This window comes from Physella acuta, unplaced genomic scaffold, assembly GCF_028476545.2.
Source record: "Physella acuta isolate Inbredline_101_S28 unplaced genomic scaffold, ASM2847654v3 ptg001440l, whole genome shotgun sequence".
NCBI lineage: Eukaryota > Metazoa > Mollusca > Gastropoda > Physidae > Physella > Physella acuta.
In genome coordinates this window covers 73,666-94,934 of record NW_026732955.1, presented here as the reverse complement: position 1 = coordinate 94,934, position 21,269 = coordinate 73,666, and the positions used below count along the sequence as shown (strand labels likewise).

The window sequence follows — 21,269 nt, the reverse complement described above, 5'->3', positions numbered from 1 at the left end:
ACCTGCATAGTTACACCACAATTTCGTGTGCTTTGTCTCATTTCTGTTCAAATATAAGGGTATCCTGGCATGTAAAAAAAATAATTGTCTGCACTTTATATACATACAAACACATACGTCAAATTAAGCACCGTAACAAATGAACGTAAAAAACTGTAAATAGTTTATTGTTATCACAAGGATAAAACCCACAGAATGTACTCTCCCAACATGAACCCATCAGGATACAGAAACATGAGCAATAAAATAAAGATGAGATCTGTACAAGGTTTGATGCTACTAACTATGTTCATATGGTTGACATGGTTCATAGTGCTCTGTCCATGTTAATTTATCTTCAGCAAGTCTAATACTTTGGTGTGAACATTAATTGAAAAGTGAACAAATATTTCTAATTAAAGATATATATATACATATCAGAGGCGTATCCAGGTTTTTGTTGTAGGGGGAGCGAAATGAGCAAAAAAAGGCGCCGAATTTTTAGCATGTTCTATATACATGTATTATATATATATATATATATATATATATATATATATATATATATATATATATATATATATACATATAAAGTTTCCAAAAAGGCGCCACTTGGCTGAAAATGGCCAGAGGGGGAGCGGCCGCTCCCCCCCCTGCGTACGCTACTGATATATATATATATATATATATAATATAGAGAGGGGGGTATATGAAATGTTGAGCAGAAATATATTATTGGAATTCAATTTGGTAAAAAAAAAATACGAATGTAAGTTAAATTTAATTTATACCTAATAAGAAACAGAATATAAATTTGTTTATCAAATAATATGAACACATGCTTTATCACCGGAAATAACACTAGTCCATGTGTGGTCTAGGGTTAACTCTAGTTCATGTGTGGTCTAGGGATAACTCTAGACAACTTGTGGTTTAAGGATAACTCTAGCTGATTATGCTTGTTTCTATCTACAGCACACTGAAATAATCAACAAAACATAAACAATGAAGAAATCAAAATTGGTTCATCCTACAACCTAAATTTATCAACACAAAAATAAACTTCCAAGTTTTTTCAAAATAAATAATTTGATAAATAAAAATATTTTCAGAGAACATAAAATGTAAAGAAATATGCAATATAAATACTTATTCTTCATAGAAGAAATAGAGGAATGTTCCACTGAAGCATGGGACAAAACACAATTTATTACAACAATGTTCAAGTTCTGGTTAGTCTTTCTGTCTGTTGAACGCATTTTATACAGTGACATGTCCCCATCACAAACTTACAATGGAGATGTGATAGGTTGAAATATTTCAACAGTGCCACATCCACTGAATGCCAGAAATAAAAATTCTCATACTTTAACATGAATATTTGAGAGATCCTCTTACTTCTTGTCTAATGCATGACAGGTCAATTCTCAATTAAGCTGAAAAACCCAGTCCATAACTATCTAAAGCTAAGTGACTACACAGTTGTAATGAAACTAGAATTGATTCAATTTGCTGATATTTTAAATAACATATCTGAAGCCCATTAAGGGACAAAATAAACCTTTAAAACAAAACCCATCTTTAAAAATAATAATATACAAAAACTAAATGAATCGCACTACATAATAATAAAATGTAAAGAGATATTTTAAAAACAACCAATATAACTTGTACACAGTAATGTACACTTTCCAGAAAAATACTATTATTCTAGCAGTTATTTGATATGGTCACAAAATGAAATAGCAAAGTACCAACCCTTCTATTTTAACATAATGTTTGGGACACCACGTAGTTTGGCTTTATACAGTCTCTACATTAGCAAATATATCAGCAGAAATCTGAGGCACTTTTTATGAAATAAAATAGCACAATTATCTTTGTGAAGTATTTCTCGTTTAGTCCTTAATAGGGTTCACATTAAGAAAAATGCATTAGGCCTACCCTGGATTTATTAGGTTTTTTTTTATTTCAGAGAATACAAGTAACATTTTCACATCTTAAAGAAAAAAAAATGTGTTACTTAATACATTCAAGTTATTACTCACAATACCAACAAAATTTTGTATCCACTTTCTGAATTAATAATACCTATATAAAAGATTACATTTACTAAAAAAAATGTTAACAGCTATTTTTAGTAACCTGAAGCTTCTGCAACAGATACATAAATATGACAAGTGAGCTGGTGAACACAACCTGTTTGCTAAAATAAATTTTAAAAACATGCCTTTTTTAATGAAATTCAAACAGAATTATTTTGCCAGAGATTTTTGTTGTAACTCAGCGGGAAAAAAAGAGTAAAATCTTTGTCCTCATTAATTTAAACCCATGTATGTGGGTTACTCTATACACTATTATTATTTTTTTAAAGAATGATCAATTTAATGTAGATTTTTTGTAGGTTTGTTAATCATAAAAAATTAAAATGCATTTATTTTTAAAAATTTAATCATGAATAAGAAGAGTATTAGAATTACAAATTTTGATAAATTTTTTTCTGCATCACCGTAACTGTTTAGAGGCAGCCACTGAATGAGGTTCCACAGTGTTAAAAATGTTTTTGTGAGTGCTGTTACAAAAATAATTGATAAAAAATAAAAATCAACCACTACAAGGAAGAACTGAACTAAACACACCTGAAAAAATGACCTAGATATATGATTAAAAGCTTGGATTCTGCATAGTAAAGGAAAAAATGTCATCACCACTAGGAGCGTCATACCAGTCAAAGAACCTCAATTATCTAAATTTAAAACTAGCTTGTTCAGATGTTTTCTTTTGGTTTACTGTTTATATTCATAAATAACTTATGCACAAATGTTATGAATTATAAAACAATATTTTCAATGAATTAAACTCTGTTTTTAGGGCTTGAGTTTCCATTCTTCAAAATGCTTCCATTATTGCTAGTTAACGGCACCAGTGAAGTATCAAAGTGTGTTTCCTCCTCATCTTCTGACTCTGATGGTGCAGCACGCACTTCCATCTCCCACTGATTGGTCAGCACATCCACCTGGCTACGCCCCTCTCTCATTTCCTGTGGGGGAATTTAAATATTGCAGGTGAAAAATATCATGGCATCTATTATTTTTTGTATGACGATTATCTGTGATTTACAAGAAAATTTACTTATATAAATTCTTTTTTTAATTTGTCCAAATAATAATTACAATTACTATAATTTTCTTTTACTTGTATTTTCAACTAAAGCTGAAAGTTTTTTCAGTAATTAGAAGTCAGGAAGATGAGTGCAATGATCAACAAATATTTTTTTAGACACTCCACTTACCTGTTGGGTAAATCTTTTAGTAAAGAATGGAATAAGATATCGAACGTCTAGCTTAAGAAAACCTTTCAGATGTGGCCGCACAACATGAGTTTCATCTTCCTCTGTTAGCTCAGATAAGTGCTCAGAATCAATGGCATCACCCTAAGAGAGAATTATATTGGCTTAACTAGAACTGTAAGGCTTTACTCAATAGCAGAGACAATCAATTTAAATAAAAAACACAATGGATTTTTATTGTGTGATAGTGCCTGCACATCAACAGATAAAGCCTACTTGAAACAAGCAACTTGTGTCACCAAAACTGAGATGAAACATCCATTCACTCACCATTTCTTTGGTTTTGCTCATTGATACTTCACCCTCAAACTTTTTCTTCTTTTTAAATTTTTTGTCCGTTTTCTGCAGAAACTAAAAAATACACAAATAATATTTTTCAATTAACATAGTGTTTTTTAAAGATGTAAAACTTTCAGAGTTTAATTTTTATATGTAACTATTACTATGAGCTGCTGTATACAACAAGGCCAAGAAATATTTTGCCTGACAACTAATCTTTAGTAGTTTTTTTGTTCAAAGATTTAAAACAGAAAATAACACAAATGTAAAAAATAATTTAAACCAGCTTTAAATTATACCAAAACAAATTTCTGGCACTAAACGTTTTGGAGAAAATCAAATGAGGGCTAAATTAAACTTATTGGCTAAAAACAAGTTAGTACACAAACCAATTTTGTAGAAATGACACAGCAAAAAGCTAATAGAATATCTTAAGTTAAGCTGTACCAACCCACCCTGCATTAAGCTTCTACTAAATATAAGGTTTACCTTCAACAAAGGCATGGTTGATCCCCCTAGAAAGACAACAGTAAACAACACCATAATAAGTGTAGTTGTAACCAGTACGTAGTGCTTCTCTTCTTCCAGCTCCATGTGAAGACTTAGGGCAAAAGCTACCGCACCTCTCAGACCTAGGGAAATGATAAAAATAAACATTCAAATGTTTAAAGTTTTTTTTGTTGTTAATATTGATGACGTCTTCAACTGTCCAAAAGTAAGAAAATGTTAATAGAATTTTCAGTATTAAGTGTATTGGTTTGTAGCCTACTTTATAAAAAGAATTAAAATGCAAATTATTTTTGCTTAGAACATTTTTTTTTCTATTTATAAAAGTTAAAGAAATATATAAAGTAGAAACTGACCACTGAACCACATGATAAACTGATTCTTCTTTGTGATTTTGTGTTCTCTGAAGAAGTTCATTAAGAAAGACAGAGGGAAAATGTTGAAAGCCCGACCTATTAAAATGAGCACCTGTAAATACAAACATTTAGATTTTGAAGTGTAACAGGCTGGATTGCATTCATTTTTTAAATAGTAATAAAATAGCCTTAAGTTTACAAAGATTTTTAAAAATTCTTTAAAATAAAACCAAATGTAAATTAGACTATCTTAAAATCAGCCTAAAAATATTTTTAAAAATTATAAAACAAGTGTTGACAATGAATGGCTACTTACTATGCTCCATATAGTAAAGGCTGGTTTGACATTGACTTTAAAGCTAAAAATAGCCAAACCAAGATAAGCAAAAACACATGTTTCTGCAAAATAAAAAAGAACTATTTAAAATAGCATTATGGTTGAAATCTATTAAATTAACACAATTTATGACTGGGTTGTAGTTTAGAGTGGAACCCTCAGGTCAAACAACATAGAGGATAACCTAGAGAACATGATGCTAGAAAAACAGGAGAGAGCTGGGGAGGAATAATAGGATGACAGGAGGCCATGGTGAATGGAGAGTTTTGATGGAGGGCCTGCATTCCTAAAGGAACTAGAAGGTAATGGTGATGAGCTTAGAGCATATAGTCTTTGGTGTCAAGTCCCACACACCAACCTGCTATGAAGGCTATACCAACCTGCCATGAAGGCTATACCAACCTGCTATGAAGGCTATACCAACCTGCTATGAAGGCTATACCAACCTGTTATGAAGGCTATACCAACCTGCTATGAAGGATATAGCAACCTGCTATGAAGGCTGTACCAACCTGCTATGAAGGCTATACCAACCTGCTATGAAGGCTATAACAACCTGCTATGAAGGCTATACCAACCTGCTATGAAGGCTATACCAACCTGCTATGAAGGCTATACCAACCTGCTATGAAGGCTATACCAACCTGCTATGAAGGCTATACCAACCTGCTATGAAGGCTATACCAACCTGCTATGAAGGCTGTACCAACCTGCTATGAAGGCTATACCAACCTGCTATGAAGGCTATACCAACCTGCTATGAAGGCTATACCAACCTGCTATGAAGGCTATAACAACCTGCTATGAAGGCTATACCAACCTGCTATGAAGGCTATACCAACCTGCTATGAAGGCTATACAAACCTGCTATGAAGGCTATACCAACCTGCTATGAAGGCTATACCAACCTGCTATGAAGGCTATACCAACCTGCTATGAAGGCTATACCAACCTGCTATGAAGGCTATACCAACCTGCTATGAAGGCTATAACAACCTGCTATGAAGGCTATACCAACCTGCTATGAAGGCTATACCAACCTGCTATGAAGGCTATACAAACCTGCTATGAAGGCTATACCAACCTGCTATGAAGGCTATACCAACCTGCTATGAAGGCTGTACCAACCTGCTATGAAGGCTGTACCAACCTGCTATGAAGGCTATACCAACCTGCTATGAAGGCTATACCAACCTGCTATGAAGGCTATACCAACCTGCTATGAAGGCTGTACCAACCTGCTATGAAGGCTATACCAACCTGTTATGAAGGCTATACCAACCTGCTATGAAGGCTATAGATCTGAAGGTTTGCTGCACTGTTATTTGAGAGACAGGAGACAGGTTGAAATGGGTGTAGTGTGACATCACAATCCCACAGAACAGGATGGCCATAATACCTTCAAGGGTAAAATTTCAAGTTAATATAAGTTTAAAAAGCCAACTTCATACTTTCAAACAACCAGAAATGACTGTCGTGTTTTGAGACATTTGTATTTAGCATATATATATATGTGGCAGCACTATGCCCAACTGTCTTTACTTTCCCTAATGTGAATCAGGTACCCATCAGAGCTGGGTGGACTCAGGGACTACTTGCAGACTTGAGTCTGGTCTGAGTTCTGAACTAGAGACTTCAGGTTAGAAGACAAACGCTCTACCACACCATCTCAGAGGATGACATTTATTAATAAAAATCTAAAAATTATGATGACTAAGCAAATATCAATCATTTTTTTTTTATTGTAATTATACTAGAAACTTAACCAACTTTGTGTACCCTAGTTAAAGAGCAGAAAGCAATTCTACATGTTTCTAAAGACTAACACAGAAAGAAAAATTAAAAATGCTGAATTTACCCCTAGGATGTAGAATCAAGTACCAAACAAACAACCTTTAAAACAATGAAGTTGATAGAAAATGCAAGTACCAGATAAGTGAATCCCTTCAGCTAGAGCATATGGCAAGTATGAGAAACAGAACACCATTCCCACCTCTAGAGATGGTGTTTTGTGTAAGTTCAGGAACTTGGTTATCTGTGGGCAAATAGAAATATTGTTTAAATGTTGCTGATAATACATTTTTAAATAAACCAATTGAATACATAACACAAAATATAAAATAATTTAAGGTTAAAAAAACTAGCTAACAGTTAAGTCTGACATATTGTCTTCATTTTGACCAGATCTATATAAATATTAAACAGGCTTTATGAATGATTAAAACTCAACACATAATTAAAAGTTAGTCAGGACTTACCATAGCACTGACAAGGCCAAAAGCTACACCAATGGCAGCTGAGGCAAAGAACATGAGACAGAAGCGTCCAACAGCTTGGAAGAAGGCAGCCGTGCCACTGGTTATCACAGTTGATGGAGAGGCAAACTCAAGGAGTGTCCTGGACAAATTTTAGAAAACATTTAGGGCAAACTCAAGGAGTGTCCTGGACAAATTTTAGAAAACATTTAGGGCAAACTCAAGTAGCGTCCTGGACAAATTTTAGAAAACATTTAGGGCAAACTCAAGGAGAGTCGTGGACAAATTTTAGAAAACATTTAGGGAAAACTCAAGGAGTGTCCTGGACAAATTTTAGAAAACATTTAGGGAAAACTCAAGGAGAGTCCTGGACAAATTTTAGAAAACATTTAGGGAAAACTCAAGGAGAGTCCTGGACAAATTTTAGAAAAAGTTTAGGGCATGTCGTTCACAAATTATGGTACAATGATTAGTCTTGACAGATGGTTCTATTTTCATTTAGGATATAAGAAATATATATCAAGATACACGAGATGTTGCAGACCAGTTCAACAAAAACTTGATGGAATCTGATTTTTCTTTAAATGTGGAGAAAAATAACAGCTTTAACAAGAAAAAAAATGTACCTACGTGGTGAGTACAATGGAGACAGCATCATTCAGCATGGACTCTCCAAACACCAACATGTACAAGATTGGATCAACATCCAGGGCCTGGAAGATTGCCAACGTGGCAACTGGGTCCACAGCAGACACCAGGGACCCAAAAGCAAAACTTTCAACCACATCAAGCTTGTAGGCTACCTCAGCCTGAGAACAAAAGGTTAAGCCATTTACATTCATATACTAAATATACTCACATACCTGACCCAGAATATACTTAATATAGTCACATACCTGACCCAGAATATACTAAATATAGTCACATACCTGACCCAGAATATACTAAATATAGTCACATACCTGACCCAGAATATACTAAATAAAGTCACATACCTGACCCAGAATATACTAAATATATTCACATACCTGACCCAGAATATACTAAATATATTCACATACCTGACCAAGAATATACTTAATATAGTCACATACCTGACCCTGAAGATACTAAATATAGTTACATACCTGACCCAGAAGATAGACCCCTCCCCCCACAACCACAGCAGATATGACAGTACCAAACACAGCAAACACAAGAATGGAACCAATGTTATGGAAAAAATTTCCCTGAAAAAGAAAGCGGATGATGGTGACAAAAAATAAAAGCAATATATTTATTATTGTTTTGTGTCTAGTTTTAAAAAAAAATGATGGCTCGTTAAATTGGGAGTTAGAATATAAAAAATGCTATAGTGAATCCAAAATGTTTAGTCTCGGGTACCTTATGCAAGTTATAACCTCCCTCAAATATAATGGGTGGCAGCAAGACAATGAAGAACACTGTGGGTGGGAAAGCCTCCTCATTCTGGAAACATTTTTTTACACACATTAATCATAACAATAACATTTTACAGATCATTTTATGTAGGCTTTTTATTATCTAGTTTCTATAATAAAAGTAAATAATTGTAATTTATCACTCTATCAGTGGGTTATCCAAATGTTAATTTTTTGTAAGATTTAAAGTTCAAAGTTCCATCAACAGAAGTTTTTTCTTTAACATTACTTTAAGTAAAGATTAGATCTGAGGATAGTATAGATTAAATTGACAAGAGTTTAAAAATTCTCACCTTCCAGTTGCCAAATTTAAACAGCTTCAGGAGGAGACCAATACATGCACCTAGAAAAGAAGGGAGATAAGTTTGGCATGTTGGGAGTTTTTAAAAAAATACTATCAAAAAAATTGTGAAATTAAGTAAACTTTCTACATAATGTTTTTTTTTTAAACTCACCAATTAGAACAATAGCTATGCTATCAGGTAAATAATGAAACTTGGTCTGAATTAAAAGATGAACCACCAAAATGGATATAGCTGTAAGTAAAACAAAAAAGAATTTCTAATCCATCTTTTTAGAGAAATTATTAATTAAAAATAGGGGTCTTCTTAAATTACTTCCCGCTCCTTTTTTTTGGGAGGGGGGGAGGGGGTAGAGTGGGACACATAAGGAGAGTGTAAACAAGCTTTTAGAATTAAAAAGATAAATTTAAATGTTTTTTGTTAGGCCTAAATTATTAAATTATAATTTGATTTTGTGATTTGCAACCTTTGAGACAAAATCAGCCTATCTACAAAACATTTAAATTTATTTTTATTGAGTTATATTATTTTATTAAAGGAAAGAACAAAATTGCTATTTTTTTTGAAAAAGAAAAAATGCAGATGTAGGGGTATGGGTAGGAGGCTAAAGAGTAACATCTGAAATCTGTTACAATGTGAGATAATTGTGCATGTGTGTGTGTGTGTGTGTGTGGGAGGGGGGGGGGGGTGAACGAAAGACAAATAAATGAATTAAAGATTGGCTGTTTCATTTTGTATACTTTAAGTGTACTTTAATTAAAACAAACAAAACATTTATCCCAAGTAGAAGTATGTTTGGGCCACTAAGACATTTATTTTATTTCTTCCAACTTGGGAGGTAATACAAGTTAAAAAAAGCCAACTTCATACTTTCTGGGTCTTCCAACTTGGTAGAAATAAAATAAATGTCTTAGTTTCAACCCTCTCTCTCCTACCTCCCCCACAAAAGAACTTTAATTATTAACTAATTAATATATATATTGTAATTACATTTACGGATGACTCAGGACCCATTCTTTATAAGTATAGCAGTATTGCCTGCCCCTTCACTGATGACCAGTGTTTCTTTCAGACTTTTTTCTCCAGGGGCAGCCGGCGGAGGGGGGGGGGAAGAGATGCCTGGAAAAAGCTCTGCTAATGACTACAGCTAAATTAGTACTTGTACTTACCCACAACAAGCAATATAAAAAAGATTGTCAAACTACTATGGTGCTCCTCCTCAGCTGCGCCTTTAGGGGGCAGTTCCGGTTTCTCAACATGGGGCGCGGGTGTCGTCAGCAGAACTACTTCCGTTTCTGTAACATTGGCAGTTGTTTGATTGGCGTGGCTGTTTAAATAGAAAACAAGGAGTATCGCAATGGAGACAAACGAGACAAACTTGAGTTTCTTCCGTCTGATATAAAGATAACGAACATAAATCCTGCACTGGCGGGAGTTGAATGCGCTCAGCAAAACCTCCACTAGAATGTCAACAAAGCTTACAAGCATTTCCGGTTTACAGAAAGCAGGGAGGAAATATGGCAACAGAGTTCGTTGAGACGGTTAACGTAACATCTTGTAACGGTGATAACACAGATAGAACGCGTCAACTGCGACAGCGTTGAACATTTATTATTCATGATTATAACAAACACACGGTTAGAGAAGTATTTCAAAAGAAAGGTTGCCCTGTTCAATAAAAAAAAACGAATGTATTTAGTGCGATGTAGATGTAGGTTAGGCCTACTTAAAACTTTTAACAATTCAATCGATGTTTTTAAAAAGGACAACGCACACCTATATATAATGCTTTAAGATTGCTTGAGTACACAGCTTATGTTTCGGCGCAAAATCTATAGCTAATCTATACCACAGCTAATCTATACTATAGCTAATCTATACCACAGCTAATCTATACCACAGCTAATCTATACCAAAGCTAATCTATACCACAGCTAATCTAATCTATACCACAGCTAATCTATACCACAGCTAATCTAATCTATACCACAGCTAATCTAATCTATACCACAGCTAATCTAATCTATACCACAGCTAATCTATACCACAGCTAATCTAATCTATACCACAGCTAATCTAATCTATACCACAGCTAATCTAATCTATACCACAGCTAATCTAATCTATACCACAGCTAATCTAATCTATACCACAGCTAATCTAATCTATACCACAGCTAATCTATACCACAGCTAATCTATACCACAGCTAATCTAATCTATACCACAGCTAATCTAATCTATACCACAGCTAATCTAATCTATACCACAGCTAATCTAATCTATACCACAGCTAATCTATACCACAGCTAATCTAATCTATACCACAGCTAATCTAATCTATACCACAGCTAATCTATACCACAGCTAATCTAATCTATACCACAGCTAATCTAATCTATACCACAGCTAATCTATACCACAGCTAATCTAATCTATACCACAGCTAATCTAATCTATACCACAGCTAATCTAATCTATACCACAGCTAATCTAATCTATACCACAGCTAATCTATACCACAGCTAATCTAATCTATACCACAGCTAATCTATACCACAGCTAATCTAATCTATACCACAGCTAATCTATACCACAGCTAATCTAATCTATACCACAGCTAATCTATACCACAGCTAATCTAATCTACACCACAGCTAATCTATACCACAGCTAATCTATACCACAGCTAATCTAATCTACACCACAGCTAATCTATACCACAGCTAATCTAATCTATACCACAGCTAATCTATACCACAGCTAATCTATACCACAGCTAATCTAATCTATACCACAGCTAATCTATACCACAGCTAATATATACTACAACTAATCTATAACACAACTACACTATAACAAAGCTGATATATAAAATAGTCGAACTATATAACAACTAATCTATCTACAACACAGCTCTGGGTTTTGGCATATACAATTTGCTACAGCTGTTGCCTAGGGAATAAAGAACCCCAACCAACAAGGTGAGAACCCTAACAAGATTGGGAAAATCTAATTACAAGAATGAGAAACTCTAATGACAAGAGTGAGAACCTTTAAATACAAGAATGAGAACCTCTAATGACAAGAATGAGAACCTCTAATGACAAGAATGAGAATCTTTAATTACTAGAATGAGAACCTCTAATGACAAGAATGAGAATCTTTAATTACTAGAATGAGAACCTCTAATGACAAGTGTGAGAACCTCTAATGACAAGTGTGAGAACCTCTAATGACAAGTGTGAGAACCTCTAATGACAAGATTAAGAACCTCTAATGACAAGAGTGAGAACCTCTAATGACAAGAGTGAGAACCTCTAACTTTAATGACAAGAATGAGAACCTCTACTGACAAGAATGAGAACCTCTAATGACAAGTGTGAGAACCTCTAATGACTAGAGTGAGAACCTCTAATGACAAGAATGAGAACCTAATGACAAGAATGAGAACCTTTAAATACAACTGTGAGAACCCCTAATTACAAAAGTAAGAGCCTCTAATGACAAGAATGAGAATCTTTAATTACTAGAATGAGAACCTCTAATGACAAGAGTGAGAACCTCTAATGACAAGAGTGAGAACCTCTAATGACAAGAATGAGAACCTCTAATGACAATGGTGAGAACCTCTAATGACAAGAATGAGAACCTCTAATGACAAGAGTGAGAACCTCTAACTCTAATGACAAGAGTGAGAACCTCTAATGACAAGGGTGAGAACCTAATGACATGAATGAGAACCTCTAATGACAAGAGTGAGAACCTCTAATGACAAGGGTGAGAACCTAATGACAAGGGTGAGAACCTCTAATTACAAGAGTGAGAACCTCTAATGACAAGAGTGAGAACCTCTAATGACAAGAGTGAGAACCTCTAATGACAAGGGTGAGAACCTAATGACAAGGGTGAGAACCTCTAATGACAAGAGTGAGAACCTCTAATGACAAGGGTGAGAACCTCTAATTACAAGAGTGAGAACCTCTATTGACAAGAATGAGAACCTCTAATGACAAGTTCGATTACCGAATATTTTTATTTTCTGCTTACAACGCAACAACCTAGACGGCCAACTGTTGCACGCGTTGATCAGTACACAAGATAGCCCAGATATCAACGCTACATCAAACATAAATCTGACTACAATGGTGCGTTAATTGTGGTGTACAGCTGTCATACAGTTGGATCGTGTCCTTCTGTGACCACACCGTTGAACCGCTAAAGCAACTTAACTGCACCCGGTACTTAAAACGGATTAGAGTTAACATCATCATTAAGATGGCCACAAACCGACTGGGGTAGAATAAGGGAGGGGTAAAAACAACGAGTCGTCCATAAACGACGCCACACTCGTAGGGGTAGGGGAGGCAGTGGCGTAGCCAGGATCGTCTCAAAGGGGGGGGGTTCCAATTTTTACCCGGGACCAAACTTTCGATTTGCACCCCCCCCCCTCAAACTTTCGATTTGCACCCCCCTCATACTTTATATATATATACCGAGGGGTCTATGGGGGGGGGGGGGGGTTATGACCCTAGCCCCCCCTGCCTACGCCACTGAGGGGAGGGGAGGGGTCTTCGGACTGATGGCGGTGTGTGACAAGTGGGGGGGGGGGGGGTCAGAGAGTGTGACGTTACACTTTTGCAAAAGTATACTTTTTCACAATTTTAGCCGGAAGGGGGTGGGTGTGTAAGCACGGCCTGTAGAGGCGGATAAAACGTGAAGCGTTGTAAAGTATGTAAAGTGGTGATGTTGACACTGATGCGATCAGAAAACGAATGACGTCACTAACTTCAGCCGGCTAGCCGAGCAGGCGGCCAATATGGTCCACACATCGACTGTAACACACTGAAACACTGACACCATAATCGTGTGTGTATCGATCAGTCAGAGTGACCGCCCCTTAAAATGTGTTACCGCACATAGATATTTTAAAATGCTTTACTTAGGCTAGACTAGATATTATTGTGTTTTAGTGAGTCGGGTCTGAGCAGTGCACATACAAACATAAAATAAAGGCTCTATAAAATTGACTTCCGCACTAGGGTGAATGATAAGCTCTGCTCTAACGCACCATTATTTACCATGCATGGCTCTTAAAAAGGCAGAACAATAAATGAAAAAAACATGTCTTTGAAAGAATAAGTTACACAACGTCATGACATGGTTGGCTTTAGGTTAAGTTGTCCAACATGCGACATGAGGAGTTGGGGTGGAAGTGATAAACTATGAAGCACATACGGTGGTATGTATGATACAATGCGGCACTAAACTACACAAAAATATCATGGTTACATTTCACAGCACTGGAAAGTTCAAAACGACTTTCTAGCACTCAAGAGACTGTCTAGCACACAGGAAACTGTCTAGCACACAGAAGAACTAGATGATGTGCAGGAGACTGTCTAGCACACAGGAGACTGTCTAGCATACAGGAGACTGTCTAGCATACAGGAGACTGTCTAGCACACAGGAAACTGTCTAGCACACAGTAGACTGTCTAGCACACAGGAGACTGTCTAGCACACAGGAGACTGTCTAGCACACAGTAGACTGTCTAGCACACAGTAGACTGTCTAGCACACAGGAGACTGTCTAGCACACAGTAGACTGTCTAGCACACAGGAGACTGTCTAGCACACAGTAGACTGTCTAGCACACAGGAGACTGTCTAGCACACAGGAGATTGTCTAGCACACAGTAGACTGTCTAGCACACAGTAGACTGTCTAGCACACAGGAGACTGTCTAGCACACAGGAGATTGTCTAGCACACAGTAGACTGTCTAGCACACAGTAGACTGTCTAGCAGGAGACTGTCTAGCACACAGGAGACTGTCTAGCACACAGGAGACTGTCTAGCACACAGTAGACTGTCTAGCACACAGGAGACTGTCTAGCACACAGGAGACTGTCTAGCACACAGAAGACTGTCTAGCACACAGGAGACTGTCTAGCACACAGTAGACTGTCTAGCACACAGGAGACTGTCTAGCACACAGGAGACTGTCTAGCACACAGTAGACTGTCTAGCACACAGTAGACTGTCTAGCAGGAGACTGTCTAGCACACAGTAGACTGTCTAGCACACAGGAGACTGTCTAGCACACAGTAGACTGTCTAGCACACAGGAGACTGTCTAGCACACAGGAGATTGTCTAGCACACAGTAGACTGTCTAGCACACAGTAGACTGTCTAGCACACAGGAGACTGTCTAGCACACAGGAGATTGTCTAGCACACAGTAGACTGTCTAGCACACAGTAGACTGTCTAGCAGGAGACTGTCTAGCACACAGGAGACTGTCTAGCACACAGTAGACTGTCTAGCACACAGTAGACTGTCTAGCACACAGTAGACTGTCTAGCAGGAGACTGTCTAGCACACAGGAGACTGTCTAGCACACAGGAGACTGTCTAGCACACAGTAGACTGTCTAGCACACAGTAGACTGTCTAGCACACAGTAGACTGTCTAGCAGGAGACTGTCTAGCACACAGGAGACTGTCTAGCACACAGTAGACTGTCTAGCACACAGGAGACTGTCTAGCACACAGGAGACTGTCTAGCACACAGGAGACTGTCTAGCACACAGTAGACTGTCTAGCACACAGGAGACTGTCTAGCACACAGTAGACTGTCTAGCACACAGTAGACTGTCTAGCAGGAGACTGTCTAGCACACAGGAGACTGTCTAGCACACAGGAAACTGTCTAGCACACAGTAGACTGTCTAGCAGGAGACTGTCTAGCACACAGGAGACTGTCTAGCACACAGGAGACTGTCTAGCACACAGTAGACTGTCTAGCACACAGTAGACTGTCTAGCAGGAGACTGTCTAGCACACAGTAGACTGTCTAGCAGGAGACTGTCTAGCACACAGTAGACTGTCTAGCACACAGGAGACTGTCTAGCACACAGGAGACTGTCTAGCACACAGGAGACTGTCTAGCACACAGGAAACTGTCTAGCACACAGAAGAACTAGATGATGTGCACACGATACAGAAAGTCAATCTATTTTTGGACATCTACACAGTAAGCATAAAACATCATTAAAGTAATACAAGAATTTCAAAGATTGAAACAAGCTTTATATTTATAATTAATAAAATATACTCGCAAATAATATGGTGTATCTTTTCTTACAGTCTTTCTTGGAATTAGTAAATGACATTATAGTAAAACAAAGTAGTTTTTAGATAGAATTTTACACTGTTTGTCTAGAGGCCAGAAATCAACTTAGGTATATAATATTATGTACATGTGATCTGTTTCATCAACATTTTCTAGCTGTACTTATGTGTAAGTTAAACACATTTGAGAATGTGTTCCATCGACAATCTACCAGCTGTATGTATGTATGAGCTAAAACACATTTGAGAATGTGTTCCATCAACAATCTACCAGCTGTACGTATGTATGAACTAAAACACATTTGAGAATGTGTTCCATTGACAATCTACCAGCTGTATGTATGTATGAGCTAAAACACATTTGAGAATCTGTTACATCAACAAACATTCAATACGGCAGGGTGTGCAACAATGGGCAGCTTACATATATGGCTTAAGAAACATTTATTGATTGAAAAAATCAACAATTGGTATTTTGTTTGATCCACATGCAGACATGTGTTGTTTTTTTTACACGTCCCCGTAAAGGATTTCTAAATTCTGTATCTTTAAGTCTATACACTGTAGCAACATACAGAGTGGCACTACCACAACGTGAACCACAGTGGCATCGTACAGAGTATCATAGACAGTGTCATTCACTAGACCAACACATACCTTGTAGCACTCACTAGACCAATACATACCTTGTATCATTCACTAGACCAACACATACCTTGTATCATAGACAGTGTCATTCACTAGACCAACACATACCTTGTAGCACTCACTAGACCAATACATACCTTGTATCATTCACTAGACCAGCACATACCTTGTATCATAGACAGTATCATTCACTACACCAACACATACCTTGTATCATAGACAGTATCACTCACTAGACCAACACATACCTTGTACCATAGACTGTATCATTCACTAGACCAACACAAACCTGTATCACTCACTAGACCAACACATACCTTGTACCATAGACAGTATCATTCACTAGACCAACACATACCTTGTACCATAGACTGTATCATTCACTAGACCAACACATACCTTGTATCATAGACAGTATCATTCACTAGACCAACACATACCTTGTACCATAGACTGTATCATTCACTAGACCAACACAAACCTGTATCACTCACTAGACCAACACATACCTTGTACCATAGACAGTATCATTCACTAGACCAACACATACCTTGTATCATTCACTAGACCAACACATACCTTGTATCATTCACTAGACCAACACATACCTTGTACCTTAGACTGTATCATTCACTAGACCAACACATACCTTGTATCATTCACTAGACCAACACATACCTTGTATCATTCACTAGACCAACACATACCTTGTACCTTAGACTGTATCATTCACTAGACCAACACATACTTTGTATCATTCACTAGGACAACACATACCTTGTATCATTCACAAGACCAACACATACCTTGTATCATTCACTAGACCAACACATACCTTGTATCACTCACTAGACCAACACATACCTTGTATCATAGACAGTATCATTCACGAGACCAACACATACCTTGTATCACTCACTAGACCAACACATACCTTGTATCACTCACTAGAACAACACATACCTTGTATCATTGACAGCAGCTGTCACAACAGGATCAACAGGTTTCTCTTGCTCAGGTTTATTGTTGTTGTCCTTTGAATCCTCATTAGACCTCCTCTTGACTTGATGATGTGTCAACACACCTTCATGTACCCAATTCTTGAGATGTTCAATTGAATTCCTTTCCTCTTTAACACCAAAGTCATTCAAGTTGTTTTCTTTAAATTGCTTTAATCCATTTTGAAAAGAAAAGACTTGCAGATTGTGATTGTTTTTTAGATGAGATTTATAGGGTTTCTGTGTGTTTTGTTTATGTATCTCCACATAAAATGGCTGGTTTCTTAAATAAGAAACACTATAATCATCTAACCCATCTTGTCTCGGATGAGATGACACGACAAGTTGTATGTAATAAATTGAGACAAATATTATAAATAGAATTTGCATTGTCCCACTGAACCATTAAAGTGTTATTTTTTAAACACATTCAATTTTACTGTAAATTATATTCTCTTGTCTATGTTGAAATCTCTAATTTTGCACTGCAAAAAAAATTGAAAAAAGTTTACATTAGGTCAAAACAATAAGATGTATATATTTAAAAAAATCTTTAAAAAGCAAAGTCTTCTTCTTCTTCGTTCTTAATTATTAGTGTTGAAGGGGATCGAGATTTATCTGCCAGTGCGTTTGAACTCGAGACTTTGTTCGGATTTATCAACCATGAGCTTTTTGCCGACTCGACCACGCCTCCAACACAATTAAGCGTTACGTGTCAACTAGTTATGCGCCATTGAGGCCATTGACTTCGATTTCAGCCTGCTTTTCTTTTTGGATTTGCTTCCATAGCCTTTGTCCAACCAAGAACAAACTACAAGGCAGCAGTTGTTTAATTTTTGAGTTGTCTCTCCTAGAAGAGTGGCTGTCCCCAGTTAACGAGCCTCATCTGCCCGGGGGTTCGAACTCGAGACTTTTCGGTTTAGCAGCCATGAGCTTTACCAACTCCACGCCGACCCCATAAAAAGCAAAGTGAATGTTGTAATTTTAAGCTTATGTTCTTTCATGTTTAAGTTATACAAAATAAATACTGACATAATACTTTCATACAGATCACTGGAAGTTTGATAGAGATATTATGTTTCCCTGATGTTCATCATGTTTGGTAGTAGCAATATGTTGTTTGTAAACATAAGAAGTTTAATGTTTGCCAATGGATTTAGCTTTTCTGTTTTCAAATTAGAGTTAAATTAGTTTTGTTATAAGACAATGTTAGAGCTTATAAAACAGATCTAATATGTCCAAGAATTTATAATCATATGGACAAAGAGTACAGAGTGCCATATTTAGGCAGAAAAGTTTAGTAAAATCTAGGCTAATTAATTTGGTTTGTAAATTAAAATTAGTACTTTTAATTAAAATGTACATCTTGTAATAATATTAATATAGCCCTTAGTACAAATATAAACAATGAAACAAATGTTTTTAAAATATTTAGGCCCTAAAGATTTAATTTAATATTTCTATCAGCAACATGCTGTCTGTGGACACAGGGGACTAACCTAGTCCCGACTAACCTAGTCCCCTAATGAAATAGATAAAAAAAAATAATAAACTCATTGACCTTACAGTGCTACAGCCACTGCAAAGTACCAGACTCTAGTAATGTGTAGGCCTAGCTACTTAGCTAGGTAAAATAATATTTTATTATTAGTATTATTTATTACAGTTATAGTATTTGTATTGTAGCACATTGAAATGATAGTGATAATATGGTAATCTATGCATTAAATCTGCCGAGGCTAGTAATGTGCGAAAAAGTTGCCTCATTGTTAAGGCTTTAATTAAGTATAGTATTGTGATATATTTGTGTCAAATATTATAGATAACGGAATAATAAACCAAAATCAATGGTTAAATATATCAATACTAGCCGACCCGCGGCGTATCACACGCCGCTATTTAATTTTATTTTCTACTTTTAAGTAATTCATAATTTGTGAATTCGACAGTACCAATGCTGTCACTGAAAATATTTGCTTTAAAACACTAAAACCCTCCTTCCCCCCCCCCGTGAAAGCAGCCTCCTCTTAGCTACCTCCCCTAAGTTTAAAATCGTTTCGAACTAAATTATCTGCCCCTAATAGCCGTCACTAAACCCGACTCTACGATTGTAAACATTTAGCGTGAACCACAGCTCACCAGACTTCCTAGAGAGGATAGAGGGGGCTGCTAGGTGCGCTTACAGCTTGGTGTTTTCTAACGTCTCCAAGAAGAGAAATATATATAGATAGGCCAGAAATTAACTTTAAACAGCAGTGTTTGCGAGCAAGATTTCCTATATAAAATGCAGCCATCTGTAAGTTAGAGTGGTTTCCCCTGAATCTCAAACTATAATTAACAAAAAAATACAAAATACAAACAAGATGGCCATGACAGGGGGACTTCTGACCGGGATTCAAAGGGACAACTCGAAATATCATCCAAATATTTTTGTAACTTTCAAATCATAAATCCTCATAGTCATAAAAATGTGAAATAATTACTAAAATTGGTAATCTATCGTTTAAGGTGCGTAAAATCGGCCAAGGCTAGTAATGTGCGAAACAGTTGCCTCATTGTTAATGCTTCAAATAGAAGTATATTGTGATATATTTGTGTCAAATATTAGAGATACAGATAACTGAATAATAAACTAAAATCAATGGCTAAATATATCAATATAGGCCAGAAATTAACTTTAAACTCGCAGTGTGTGCGAGCAAGATTTGCTATATAAACATCTGCCATCTGTAAGTAAGTAGTTTCCCCTGAATCTCAAACTGTAGTTTTACCACACAAAAAAACAGGATGGCTGCTAAAGGCTAAAAGTAAATGATCTTGGCTGCATCTGATGAAAAAATTGCTAGTCATTATTTTTTACTGAAAAGTTTTAAGTTTTAATACAATTGTTTAAAAACAGGTAGGCCTACATTTACTACATTATGTTTAATTTTAAATTTTAATGATACCTAAATGATTAAGTGAAACTTTGATAAGTTTTGTAAATTTTAAAACATAAATCCTCCTTAAAATGTCAAATAATTACTAAAATTTAATGAGCCACCTTTTTTTCACATTACTAAAATTTAATGAGCCACTTTTTTTTCACATTAGTAATTACTAATTAGAGTAGTCTCGGACGATTTTACGTACCAAAAACATAGATAGATTACCCTGACTGGCCTTACTTTACTTTTATTTTTATTAGTTACTTAGTAGGCCTACTTAGTATACTTATTTATTATTTACTTAAGTATACTTAGTAACTTACTACTTACTCAGTAGTAGTAGTACTACTACTAGTAGTAGGCCTAACTAAGTAAATAGTAAATAGTAAATAAATTTAAATACTCACTCCTTAGAATCTAGATCTAGATCTAGTACTTAGTAACAGTACCAATACTCCCGATTAATTTGATCTCGCCTACGCACTGTCTGTAGAGTATTGTGGTGCATCCAACTGATTTAATAATGAATGCTGAATGATCCTGATTATGATTTAGCCTAAAAATACTAAAATAATATTGCACGTAAACATACATAACTACTTTTGACCCGGAAGTACAAAAGAAAAACATTTCGTAATTTTAATAATAAACTAATAAACTTCAAGGATTCTTTTTTCTAGATCTAGTCTAATTTTTAATGAATATTATATTAAAGAACATAAGAAACATCGTTTTAAAACATGTATTGCATGCTATTTTTAAGC

At 36.0% G+C, this 21,269-nt stretch overlaps 1 protein-coding gene across 2 annotated transcripts; it reads right to left on the bottom strand.

The window, feature by feature from the left end:
• Positions 1-653: 653 nt before the first annotated feature.
• Positions 654-21,089, bottom strand: LOC131927772 (sodium/hydrogen exchanger 8). Of its 2 annotated transcripts, none has more exons than XM_059283573.1 (17): positions 20,913-21,089; positions 17,544-18,063; positions 9,973-10,130; positions 8,957-9,037; positions 8,795-8,844; positions 8,446-8,529; positions 8,190-8,291; positions 7,693-7,871; positions 7,066-7,204; positions 6,737-6,842; positions 6,090-6,206; positions 4,787-4,869; positions 4,471-4,582; positions 4,097-4,239; positions 3,599-3,679; positions 3,272-3,412; positions 654-3,019 (listed from the first exon to the last, which is right to left on the bottom strand). In XM_059283573.1, the coding sequence occupies exons 2-17, from the start codon at positions 17,966-17,968 to the stop codon at positions 2,834-2,836; spliced, it is 2,187 nt and encodes a 728-aa protein (XP_059139556.1). In that variant the 5' UTR covers positions 17,969-18,063; positions 20,913-21,089; the 3' UTR covers positions 654-2,833. The 2 variants fall into 2 exon arrangements, with proteins under 2 accessions (XP_059139556.1, XP_059139557.1); XM_059283574.1 differs by having other exon boundaries at positions 20,990-21,076.
• Positions 21,090-21,269: the final 180 nt, after the last annotated feature.

Excerpts from the sequence above, each read along its gene's own strand:
- LOC131927772 (XM_059283573.1), bottom strand. The coding sequence starts at position 17,968 with ATGCAAATTCTATTTATAATATTTGTCTCAATTTATTACATACAACTT. Across the intron at positions 6,207-6,736 it reads TGAAGGGATTCACTTATCTG|GTATTATGGCCATCCTGTTC; the intron begins GTACTTGCATTT and ends TTACCCTTGAAG. Across the intron at positions 3,680-4,096 it reads CAACCATGCCTTTGTTGAAG|TTTCTGCAGAAAACGGACAA; the intron begins GTAAACCTTATA and ends TGTATTTTTTAG.